The sequence below is a fragment of the Nomascus leucogenys genome, chromosome 25 (genome assembly GCF_006542625.1).
Source record: "Nomascus leucogenys isolate Asia chromosome 25, Asia_NLE_v1, whole genome shotgun sequence".
NCBI lineage: Eukaryota > Metazoa > Chordata > Mammalia > Primates > Hylobatidae > Nomascus > Nomascus leucogenys.
Window position 1 is genome coordinate 25,552,142 of NC_044405.1, and position 13,215 is coordinate 25,565,356.

The 13,215-nt window shown below is 39.0% G+C and overlaps 1 protein-coding gene across 1 annotated transcript in view; it reads right to left on the reverse strand.

The window, feature by feature from the left end:
- The window catches only part of DSCAM (DS cell adhesion molecule), a 799,693-nt gene that overhangs the window by 309,094 nt on the left and 477,384 nt on the right, over positions 1 to 13,215 (reverse strand). The window contains exons 5-6 of the mRNA XM_030806202.1: positions 9,489 to 9,767; positions 3,902 to 4,177 (exon numbers count right to left, since the gene is read on the reverse strand). Coding sequence (XP_030662062.1) covers positions 3,902 to 4,177; positions 9,489 to 9,767 — 555 coding nt within the window. The remainder of the gene's footprint in view (positions 1 to 3,901; positions 4,178 to 9,488; positions 9,768 to 13,215) is intronic.

Here is a 13,215-nt window from a genome sequence, read left to right on the forward strand (position 1 = left end):
TAAGATTGCAGTACTTTATGTGAAATGTAAGAATCTTGCAACAAATAATTCTGCCCTTTGTGTTATTACATCTATTTATTATATTAACTCTATAATAAAGTTTTATTTTAATTTAATTTAATTTTATTTTTAGAGATGGAGTCTCACTCTGTCGCCCAGGCTGGAGTGCAGTAGCAGGATCTTGGCTCACTGCAACCTCCACCTCCTGGGTTCAAGCTATTCTCCTGCCTCTGCCTGTAGTTGGGATTACAGGCACATGCCACCACACCTGGCTAGTTTTTGTACTTTTAGCAAAGACAGGATTTTGCCATATTGGCCAGGCTGGTCTCAAACTCCTGACCTTGACTGAGCCACCTGTCTCGGCTTCCTAAAATGCTGGGATTACAGGCGTGAGTCACAGCACATGGCCAAGTGTGGTAATTTTATAATGTTATAATCATCAATTGTTTAAAGAAATTAAAAAAGAAAACACAATTTTGCTAAATATTTACTAATATGTTTACCATTTCTCATGGTGTTTGTTCTTATAGATATGTTTCCATTTTATGTTCCATTTCTGTTCCATGTTATCTGTATCCTGTAGATATAAGTGTCCATTCTCTATACCTGGCATAACTTCATTTATCATTTATTGATGTGCAGGGCTGCTGACATCATATTCTTTCACCTTTTTATTACTGAAAATATCTTTATTTTGCCTTAATTTTTAAAGCCTGTTGTTGTTGGTTTTTTTGCTACAGAAATCTACGTTGGCAGGGCTTGTGTCTTGTATTCATCTTTATTTTTTGTTTTCTTTTCAACATTTTAAAGATGTTGCTCCATTGTCTCCTGTCCTCCAAAATATCCGATGAACCATCTACCATTTGTTATCGATGTCCTCTTTATGTAATATTTTTCCTCCCTCAGATTTTTAAGTTTTTCTCTTTATCTTTGGTTTTCAGCAGCTTAACTCTGATGTACTGACAGAATTTTCTTTGTGTTTACTTTTGGAGTTGGCTGAGTTTCTTAGATGTGCAACCTTACTTTTATACCAAAGTTGATAAAACTAAGGTCATTATCTCTGAATACTTTTTTCTTCTGCATTCCCTATCTCCTATTTTTCTGGGCCTCTAGTCATATGTGTATGTCAGGTTATCTGATGATCTCCTACTTGTCACTGAAGCTCTAATCATTTTCATTGCAGTCTTCTTTTTCTCCACGCTTCAGATTGAATGATTTTCTAAGATTTATCTTCAAGTTCACTGATACTTTCTTCTTCCTTCTCTAATCTTGTATTAAAGCAAATATGGTGATTTTTTTTTTTTTTCATTTCTATGGATTCTTTTCTACAGTTTCAATTTCTCTGTTGGTCTTTCCCAGACGTTCACTCTTTCAGTCCATATTTTCCTGTAAATTACTGAACATATTTTAAATAGCATCTGTAAAGTCCTTGTCTGCCAGTTCTAACGTCTGGGGCCTCTCACGATCTGTTTCTATCATTTGCTTTGTCTTTTGTTCTTTGGCTGCAGTCCTGTTTTTTGTATGTCTAATTATTTTTTATTGCACACTTGTATTCTCCCCCATTTTTGGAGTTCAGAAGTGTCCTCAGTGGAAGAGGACACTCCCCAATTTGCTTTTGGTGTCTCTCAAATGTCTATATATACTTTTGCTTTTCCCAAGGTTTCTTGTTTTTATCATCTTGGGAGTTAGTCTGATATATGCTATTTTACCATTCCCAGAACTGGAAACTTTTATTATTCTTTTTTAAAATCATTCCATTTTTCAGGTATTATGGTTTTATCCTGAACTTATAATTATTAAATTCCATTTTATAGCCTCATAGGAAATATTCCCAGATTCTCCATTGTATCTATGCTCAGTCCTAGTTCACAGTATTGCAAATTTTTATAATTTTACTTTAATCCATCGCTATTTCAGTGAGAATAATGGGAGTGTTGTTTTCCAGAGGAAATTAGCCAGACACTCTTTTAAAGCAGGTACTAGATATGTATTTGTAATTCCATTTCTGCTTTCTTTGCTAGATTAGCACTGTCATCTCTCAGAAGAGAAAAAAAAAATAAAGTGAAGCTTCTTGTCCTGAATGGAAGCTGACATGCGACAAATAAATCCGCGAGTGTGCTGGCGGTGCGCCTCGGCCCCCTTTTTAGTTCAAGTGACAGGCTCTTTTGGAGATGAAAGCAGACATTATTTTCCCAGGGAGACCTGAGTGTCTTTGAAATCTTTTTTGCTGTCACTCTGATAACCTGAACTCTTCTGACATCATTATGGATTATCAATATGGTCTTTACGTTTTCTTAGTTGCACCAAATGGTTGCCGAGGTAACTGGGCCTAGACAGGTAATTTCTCCTTTTTCTACAAAGAATCTAAAAATAGTGACTATGTAAGGACTAGAGTGCATCATCATTAGCAAACTGGTTCTGCACAAATTGATTACTTTCTGCACTTAATTATTATATGGAATGCAGTATCAGGCATTTAATATGAATACCATGCCTTCAGCTAATTTCACCTCTGCTTTAAAAATCTCACTGTCTGCAATGAAATGACTGAATCAAAATAGGAATCTCCTTGCTAAACCTGCTACTTCTCAAAAAATTAGCTAAGGTTAAAAAAGAATGACAGAAATATGGTCTTATAATCAAGATATATTTAAACTTACTTTCAGATATGAGTGTGTTTTATTTGTTCTCCCTTTAGGCTATATCGAAATCATTTTATTATTTTAATCAATTGATATCAGATGAATTTTAAATCATATATAAGGACATAATTTCCAACAAGACACACAAATACATAGATAGAAGCTAGTTCAATCAGGTAGTGATAAATATATGTTGCCTGTGATAGCTTCTTTCTCTGGCTGACTGATAAGCTTTAAGATTTAGTATGCAGTAACCAGTTAAAACAAGCAAACCATATCACATATCCAAAACCTGTTATTAAAATAATTCCTCACAAATTTCATTTACTTAAATCTCTGAACGTTTGGATGTAACTAGGGACAACTGCACAGATGCCATATTTTCATTTCACCAACCACTGCACTGACATTTTGCTCTGCGTTTTCAATCTGAAGTTGTACTTCTCCACTGGAGGCTATTGCCCCCACCCCACCCAGCAAACACCTGGCAATGTCTGGAGACATTTTTGGTTGTAACAACTTGGAGGAAGGTGCTCCTATCATACATCTAGTGGAAAGGGGCCAGAGACACTGCTAAAGATCCTACAACACATAAAAGTTTCCCAAGATGCGTGTAATCCCAGCACTCTGTGGGGCCGAGGTGGGCAGATCACCTGGTCAGAAATTGGAGACCAGCCTGACCAACTTGGAAAAACCCCATCTCTACTAAAAATACAAAATTAGCCAGGTATGGTGGCGCATGCCTATAATCCCAGCTACTCGGGAGGCTGAGGCAGGAGAATCGCTTGAACCCGGGAAGCAGAGGTTGCGATGGGCTGAGATTGCGCCACTGCACTCCAGTCTGGGCAACAAGTGTGAAACTCCATCTCAAAAAAAAAAAAAAAAAAAAAAAAAAAAAAAAAAAAAATACCCCAAGCAAGGGATTCTTGAAAGACCCTGGTCTAAAGATGAATGATCAACAAACCTGTTAAGTGTCAAGTTTCTTCTAAGATTTAAATCTTGGCAAATAACTTCTAATGCACAAGTGGGCAACATTTATGTTACTTTACATTACTTCTAATATGAAACAATTCTATTTTTGTCAGAAATTTCTCTCCCATTTGCCTGATTTAGCTTGAAAAATTAGGGTAGAGTACTAGCTGGTAAGACACACAGCTTAGAACTGAGCGATCAGCACTGCTTCGCCCTGTCTTCTTCTTTTCTGAGTGCTCTGGGTTTGGGTTCTTTATCAGCCATACCCTGTAACGAGGCCCACTGACCTTCAAGGACCACCTGCACATAGTCTTGAGCGGACAGCTTGTCCTTGCGCACAAAGCACTGGTATGCGCCCCCGTCACTTTTGACCATGTGATCCATTATAAGGTTTTCGTGGTTGATCCCTGTGATCCTCACATTTTTTCCAGGGTTGAGGATTTCACCATTGCGGTACCAGGAGAGTTCCTGGTCCTCAGTTCCTGTCACGCTGCAGGATAAGGAAACTTGGCTACCCACGCTGCTTTTAACCTTCCTGGGACTGATGGTGGCTTTCAGTGGCTCTGGAGGTTTCAGTAAGAGAGAGAGAATAAAAGGTAAAAACATCACTAGATAGCATTTCGACAACAGGCTGGACTTTCAACAAAGCAAGTGCACCATGCAATCATACTCCGCACAGTTCCTATAGGCCACATTATGGCAAGCATACTCCAGAGTTCCTATCAGCCACATTAGGGCAATTACACTCCACACAGTTCCTATCAGCCACATTATTGCAATCATACCCCATGCAGTTCCTATCAGCCACATTATTGAAATCACCCCCCACAAAGTTCCTATCAGCCACAATATTGCAATCATACCCCACACAGTTCCTATCAACCACATTATTGTAATCATACCACATACAGATCCTATCAGCCACATTATTGCAATCATACCCCATGCAGTTCCTATCAGCCACATTATTGCAATCATACCCCATGCAGTTCCTATCAGCCACATTATTGCAATCATCCCCCACACAGTTCCTATCAACCACATTATTGCAATCATACCACATACAGATCCTATCAGCCACATTATTGCAATCATACCCCAGTTCCTATCAGCCACATTATTGCAATCATCCCCCACACAGTTCCTATCAACCACATTATTGCAATCATACCACATACAGATCCTATCAGCCGCATTATTGCAATCATACCCCATAAAGTTCCTATCAGCCACGTTATTGCAATCGTACCCCACACAGTTCCTATCAGCCAAATTATCGCAATCATTCCCACACAGTTCCTATCAGCCACATTATTGCAATCATACCCCACACAGTTCCTATCAGCCACATTATTGCAATCATCCCCCACACAGTTCCTATCAGCCAAATTATCGCAATCATTCCCACACAGTTCCTATCAGCCACATTATTGCAATCATACCCCACACAGTTCCTATCAGACACATTATTGCAATCATACCCCACACAGTTCCTATCAGCCACATTATTGCAATCATACCCCAGTTCCTATCAGCCACATTATTGCAATCATACCCCAGTTCCTATCAGCCACATTATTGCAATCATACCCCAGTTCCTATCAACCACATTATTGCAATCATACCCCATACAGTTCCTATCAGCCACATTATTGCAATCATACCCCACACAGATCCTATCAGCCACATTATTGCAATCATACCCCAGTTCCTATCAGCCACATTATTGCAATCATACCCCAGTTCCTATCAGCCACATTATTGCAATCATACCCCACACAGTTCCTATCAGCCACATTATTGCAATCATACCCCACACAGTTCCTATCAGCCACATTATTGCAATCATACTCCTCACAGTTCCTATCAGCTACATTATTGAAATCACCCCCCACACAGTTCCTATCAGCCACATTATTGCAATCATACTCCATACAGTTGCTATAAGCCACATTATTGCAGTCATATTCCACACAGTTCCTATCAGCTGCATTATTGCAATCATGCCCCATACAGTTCCTATCAACCACATTATTGCAATCATACACCACACAGTTCCTATCAGCCACATTATTGCAATCATACACCACACAGTTCCTATCAACCACATTATTGCAATCATACCACATACAGATCCTATCAGCCGCATTATTGCAATCATACCCCATGCAGTTCCTATCAGCCACGTTATTGCAATCATACCCCACACAGTTCCTATCAGCCAAATTATCGCAATCATTCCCACACAGTTCCTATCAGCCACATTATTGCAATCATACCCCACACAGTTCCTATCAACCACATTATTGCAATCATATCCCACACAGTTCCTATCAGCCACATTATTGCAATCATACCCCACACAGTTCCTATCAGCCACATTATTGCAATCATACCCCACACAGTTCCTACCAGCCACATTATTGCAATCATACTCCACACATCTTAGCAGATGGCTAAGATTTGCTTTCTAATCCACTCTGGTAATCTTCTCCTTTTATTATTATTATTTCACTTTAAGTTCTGGGACACATGTGCTGAACTTACAGGTTTGTTTACACCTTATACAAAAATTAACTCAAGATGGATTAAAGACTTAAATGTAAAACCTAAAACCATAGAAACGCTAGAAGAAAACCTAGTTAATACCATTCAGGACATATGCATGGACAAAGACTTCATGACTAAAACACCAAAAGTAATTGCAGCAAAAGCCAAAATTGACAAATAGGATCTAATTAAACTAATAAGCTTCTACTTACTCAGCAAAAGAAACTAGCAGAGTGAACAGGCAACCTACAGAATAGGAGAAAATTTCTGCACTCTATCTATCTGACTAAGATCTAATATCCAGAATCTACAAGGAACTTAAATTTACAAGGAAAAAAACAACCCCATCAAAAAGTGGGCGAAAAAAAAGCTTTTTTTACCCCAGTTGTTCCTAACCTTTCATCTCACCACACTTTGTTTTCAAGGAGCTCAGTCTTCTAGGTTGCTAAGACAAAGGCAATAAATGGCTGTAATAACCAACCAGAGTGATGGAGGGGCCATTAGAGACATAGCACATGTGGAGGAGGGTGGATGGGAAGAGCAGAAAATCCACAGATACCAAGGATGGATAGAACTGAGATCAGTCAGAACGGAAAGAGGGAATCACAGAGATTGGGAACCACATGAATTAAGGCAGGGAGCAGGGGCATGTCTGAGAGTTTCTGATTCATTTTTGATACAACAGAGAGTCCCTGAGATTTTGGAATTAAACAAAGATAACTAAAGAAGGCATTCAAAAATGTTTAGCAAATAAGTCATACTTTTTTTTTTTTTTTCTCCAGAAATGGGGCCTTGCTCTGTCACCTAGGCTGGAGTGCAGTGGCACAATCATACAGAGGAGTTTCTGTAGCCTGAAACTCTTCTCCCATTCTGCCTCAGCCTCCTGGGTAGCTGGGACTACAGGCACAAGCTATCACGCCCAGCTCAAACACACTTTTAATGGAATCACTAAGTCATAGGTCTTTTGACAAATTAGGGTGAGGAAAACCGGTCATTGAAGACATTACACATGTCTAGTGTAGGTAGAATTAAGATCCAATCTAGGACAGGACAGAGGTTGAGAACAGAGTTGAGTAACTGTGAGATTCAGTTTGTATGACTTGGCAGGACATGGCAGGACTTGGCAGGATGTAGAAAGGAAAGGCTTAAAGAGCAACCAACATTTCATGTTTGCATCTGAGGGATGAGAAGGAGGAAGATGTTGGTAATAATAAGAAGAGCCATTTGGAAGGAAGAGGTGGTGGAGAGTTCAGTCTGGTATCCGACACTGCTGTTTTGAAGTGCCAGCTAAATTTCAGAAAGACAGCTGCTTGACACACTTGTCTGACATTCAGGAAGGAAGCCAAGGCTGTAAGTACAGATTCAGAGCTTATTTTCAGGGGCAAGGAATTCGAAGCTCTACAAATGAAACAGAGCCTAAGGAAAAGGGAAGAGCTTGACAAGAAGACAGTTCTGAATTTGGAGCCCAAGAGAATGCTTTCCAATAGAGAAGAGGGATAGGAACGAAGAAGCTGTTGTCTTCTGCAGTTAGAAGAGGCAGTCAGAAGGGAGGCAGAGAACATTCCAGAAGCATTGGAGAATCACCTAGATGTGAAAGAAGAGAACAATGATAAAAATAAACACATTAAGAATAAAGGCTTTTAAAATATAGGTAGTGATAAACGCCTTTAGAGAGAGAGCAGTAACGTACTCTGAGTTGAGAAGGCGACAGGAGGAGAATGGGGAAGAACACATCTTTGTGGATGGAGGCTAAGAGAGTTGGGAAGTGTTAGATAACCAAGTATTAGGAAATAATCTTCCATGTTGAGGAAGCAACATGAGTAATGTGACTTGCAATCAGGAAAGGAACGGGTTTGTGCAGGGATTAGGAAGAAGTTAGATTTAGCAGGAATAGGTTTTTATTAACACATTTATGCCTGAGGTTGCAATTTTTTTTTGAATTTTTGCAATCAGACCTTGGTGATGACCTTGAGCAATAGGATGTAAATAATTCCCACATGCTTAGTGTTCCAATAATGGAACACTAGTCATAAGTGGGTTTTAATGCAAAACAATGGGAAATACGACCGGACAGATTTGCTTGAGACGCCTTCAGTACTATCCTAAGATATAAACTTTATTCATTGGAGAACAGGGAGCTAGGAGAGGTCTTTAAACATAGAAGAGACTTTGAGCCTGTGGGAATAATTCTTACTGGCTGTCCAATGCTGCATTATTTTATCCACATGATTCTTCAGCTATAGAAGTGTAACTGTGGATTTTATCATCCATTTCTTTCTAATCCCAGACTAAACATGTTCAAATATTTGCAGGACTCAGGCTGGACAGCCTGTTCCAGATAGAGTCATTTGGATATTTAATATAAATATATTCTCTTAGGCTGGTATTGTGCTAAGGCAGTCTACACTCAGGCTGACATTGAAGAGAAAGTTCCATAAACAGGGTTAGGGCTGGGCGGGGAGGGGGAAGTAAGAAAACACTTCTACTGTCACTGTGAGATTCTTGTGGTTAAATTTGTTCAATTTAGTTCATCAAATAAAAATATATTTTCAAAAAAGGAGCATTATATTGGCAACTAAGACCTTCTCTCTGACCAACGCTCTGCCTCCCTTTTCTAAAGTGAATTTGGGTAATTCACTTTAATTTGGTTTCTGCATGAGCAAAATTGAGGGTGGTTGAGTAGATTACATTGCGGCCCTCCAATCACATCCCTCCTTCCTCCAAATCTGCCTTCAGTATCCTTCTGAACACATTCCTCAAGGCAGCCAATGGAAGATCAAATATATCCATTATATTTGGAGTAGATGATCTATAATACTAGGCACAAGTCTAATATTTGGGTATGTCTGAGCCCCATACTTTGGCTGATAATAGCCTCATTTAGAAATTTAATGCAGAAATGGCCTGGAAACAGACAAAGGACAACTGCTTTGATTGGCTACCATCACTTGTGCTGAAATAACAATCCTACCCTCTACCTCTGTTCATTTTTAGAGACACTGGCTGTCGTGAATTCATCAGCTAGGAAGTGTTATCTTGAAATCATATCTTGGAAATGTAATAGTCTGTGGCCTAATGGAAATCACAGAGGTTTGGGGATCAGATAGACATCAAATCCGACACCCAAAACTCTCCAGTTGTGTAACCTTGGGGAATTCATCTGAGCACTAATTTTCACATCTGTCAAATGAGGTTTCTGTTGATCTCAGCTGGACTGTTTTGGGAGTTAATGGAAAGCTACAGATAAAACATGGAGATTCACTTATAACAGGAGCTCCATCGATGGAAGCCAACACCACCTTTGCAAGTTACCGTCTAACTTACGTTTCACGTACAGGCGGCCTATCACCTTAGCAGTTCCGTATCTGTTGGACACTTCACACACGTAGCTGCCTGAGTCCGAGGGGCGAATGTTCTCAATGAGCAGCCCCGTCACGGTCTTCTGGAACCTCCCTGAAAGTTCCAGGGGCATGTTGTCTTTCAGCCAGCGGTAATCTGGCTCAGGGTGCCCGAGCGCTTTGCAAGGCAGCTCCACACGCTGCCCAGCCATGGCTTTGCGATGGTCAAACCCATCCAGTATGGATGGGGCTGAGTTCGCTGGGTCTGTAGAAGAAATAAAAACTCTTAGAGGCAGTGAATGAGGAGTTGAAGTGGTCATTTAGAATTGTAGGACTTCATGTATAATTTAAATACGGTGCATCATACCAACTATTGATACAGATCTTTAAGATTTTATAAGTGAACAGAAAAAGAAGTGCCCTATTCATACAAATTATTTTCTGCTCAGAATTTACAAAAGGTTGAACACTGGTCAGAGCTTCTGTTGGTCATTCCTCAGTAAATGAATAAAAGATCCAGAATGAGCAGGCTTCAACAAGAGCAGTCAGCTCAGGCCAAGAATCAGATTGTCTTTTCGTAACTGGGAATGTCAGAATTCTCTTGCCTGTTCTGTGACATCTTCTTGAACCAGGTGAGGAAACTGATAAAATATTCTCAAGAACTGGGTCTGTGGAAACCACGCAGCTCAATGTCCTTCAAGTTTGTTTGAATGCAGTGATGTTCCCAAGGTCATAATCTTTGTATGACTATGAAGAATACAAAATATAGCACCTGATTGGATGCTAAACGTAAACTCAGTGTTCTCACCCTGCTCTCTCTTCTAATTCAACCTGTTTAGAACTGGCATGAAACAATACCCTTGAGTTCCACATGGATATTACAGAAGAGTTATAGACTCCTGGCACCTGAAATTTTCTTGTCTTTGCCTCAGTAAGAAAAATGCCATGACTCTTTTGATCTACATGCAATAAATCTGATGGCCAAGGAATGGATATTCACTGTCCTATCAAATGAGAGCCATCTGGAACTTTGTATTTTTTGACGAACATCTCTAGTCCCTGCTTCTCTGAGTTTGACTTTTTTAGATTTCACATGTATGTGAGAAAAGACAGTGTTTGTCTTTCTGTGCATGGCTTACTTCACTTAGCACAACGCCCTTCAGGTTCATCCATGTCATTGCAAATGGGAAGATTTCCTTCCTTTATTAAGGCTGAATAATATTCCTTTGTGTGTACAGGAATGATATTCCTATGCATGTGTGTATATGTATATCAACACTTAAGTGTTTTTCATATTCTGGCTGTTGTGAATGATTCTGCAATAAACATGGGAGTGCAGATATGTAATTTCATTTCCTTTGGATATATACCCAGAGTGGGATTGCTAGATCATATGGTAGGTAAAAGGGTACAAAGCTTCAGTTAAACCAGATGAATAGATTCTAGAGGTTTACTATGCAGCACAGTGACTACAGTTAATAACACTATCTTACCTACTTGACATTTGCAAAGACAGTCGATCTTAAATATTGTTATCACATACACATGCATACATACCTACACACAGAAATGGTAACTATGTGAGGCAATAGATATGTTATTTTGCTTGACAGTGATATATATATATATATATGCACATTGTACATTACATTGTATACCTTAAGTATATGCAATTTTCATTTTTCAATACCTCAATTAATCTGGAGGTAAAATAAACTCTAGCCAAGGTGATGTAAGAGGCAAAAATGTGTGGATTTGTAGGAAATTCTGCTTAAAGGTGACTTAGTTGGGAGGGGTGTTTTTATGCATTTTTCTTTTGCTTCTTTACATCACCTGGAATGTGGATATAAAGGCAGGAGCTGCAGCAATCACTTTGGACTTTGAAATCATATTGAGAATGGAATCGCACATGAGGATAACGGATCAGAAAGATAAAAGCCTGATCCCTGGTGACACTGGAGCTGGCAAACCAGCTTCTGGACTTATATACAAGAGAGTAAATTTCTGTTTTAATAAATAATAACATCAAAAAATCATTTATTAATAGAAAGACTTAAGAGGCTGTGATTCCGTAGTCAGCCACTGGGGGCAGTCAGCAGGCACTGTTGAAAATAGAACAAACACATTTAGCTGAAATGTCTTGGCTTTCTATTTCTTTTGTGATCATCAGAGATAAAACTTCATTATGAACTTGCTGCTCTTTTTACTTCACTGGTGTCTTATGACAGCAATGTGACAGTGATGTGATGAGGGAACCTAAATACTCCTTAAAAGAATACCTGATGAGCTTCCAGGACTCCTCTAATTCTTCATTAACTGAAGAATTCTACATTCCAGAATTATACTCATTCACATGCATGACTATAGGGCTCCAGAAGGCGAGAGAGATATAAAAGTTTCACAATACCCAGGTGCAGAGCCTGTGCCAGCAAAAACTTCATTGCTTCATTTACCTGCTTCTAAAGGAAATTACAAACGGACTTTGAAAAGTATTGGTTTGAAGATCAAGTTATGTTCTTATAGACTGAATAATTAAGTGGAGTCAGGCCTAACCAATGATGTCTCACTGATCTCTGGCATCTTCTAGCATCAACTAAGAATGTAGAAAAATGGTTAGCTGTCTGCATCCATGTTACTGGAAGTATCATCACCTGCACACCCAATGGGTTCAGGGAACTAGAAGACACAAAGATGTGCCTAAAGCCACTCCAGAAACGGTCTTGGACATCCTCAACCGCATGGGATTTTTTACTTCCTAGTACACTAACTTGCAGACCATATAAACACCATTGCAATATTGTTTAGTAAGTAGAAATCATATCCAAGATAATATGTATTACTTGGGGTAAGCTTCTCTATTATTCTGAACTCTGTCTTCATTTAATTAAGAAATGTGAGAATTGGACACAGGAAGGGGAACATCACACACCAGGGCCTGTTGTGGGGAGGGGGGAGGGACAGCATTAGGAGATATATCTAATGTTAAATGACGAGTTAATGGGTGCAGCACACCAACATGGCACATGTATATGTATGTAACAAACCTGCACGCTGTGCACATGTACCCTAAAACTTAAAGTATAACAAAAAAAACAAAAACAAAAAAATGTGAGAATATAATGATAGCTCTCGTTCTTCAGTAATACAGATTTTAGTTACACTAGAGTGGAATATTGAAGATATTATAAAGTACTATGAAAAAATTGTTGCAAAATCTGTCATTTTACTTAGAGTAGGAAGTAGAAGTAGAGTTGGAGAAGGTGGCACAAAGATGTCACCCCTTTGGCAGGGGTGGCTGACAATAAACACCACAGTGTGCACCTCTGACTTTCTTTGCAGAATAATCCCACAATCTCTGAAGATGAAATGCACCAACTTCTAATGCTATTCATTAAAAAGCAACTCTCAATGACTGCACTTAAAAAGTTTTATTCTAACTGAAACTATTGGCAGAAATTTCTCAAATATGCTTAAGATAGTGTTATGTTATTCTAATGACATTTTAAAAAAATGGCTGAGACAACTGGATATCCACATGGAAAATAATTTAGAACCTTGCCTCACACTACCTACAAAAATTAACCCAAAATGGATTATTGACCTAAATATAACAGCTAAAACTATAAAAACTTTTAGAGGAAAACATAGGGAAAATATCTTCATGACTTTGAAGAGTTATTAGGCATAACACTAAGAAAACAAGCAACAACAGA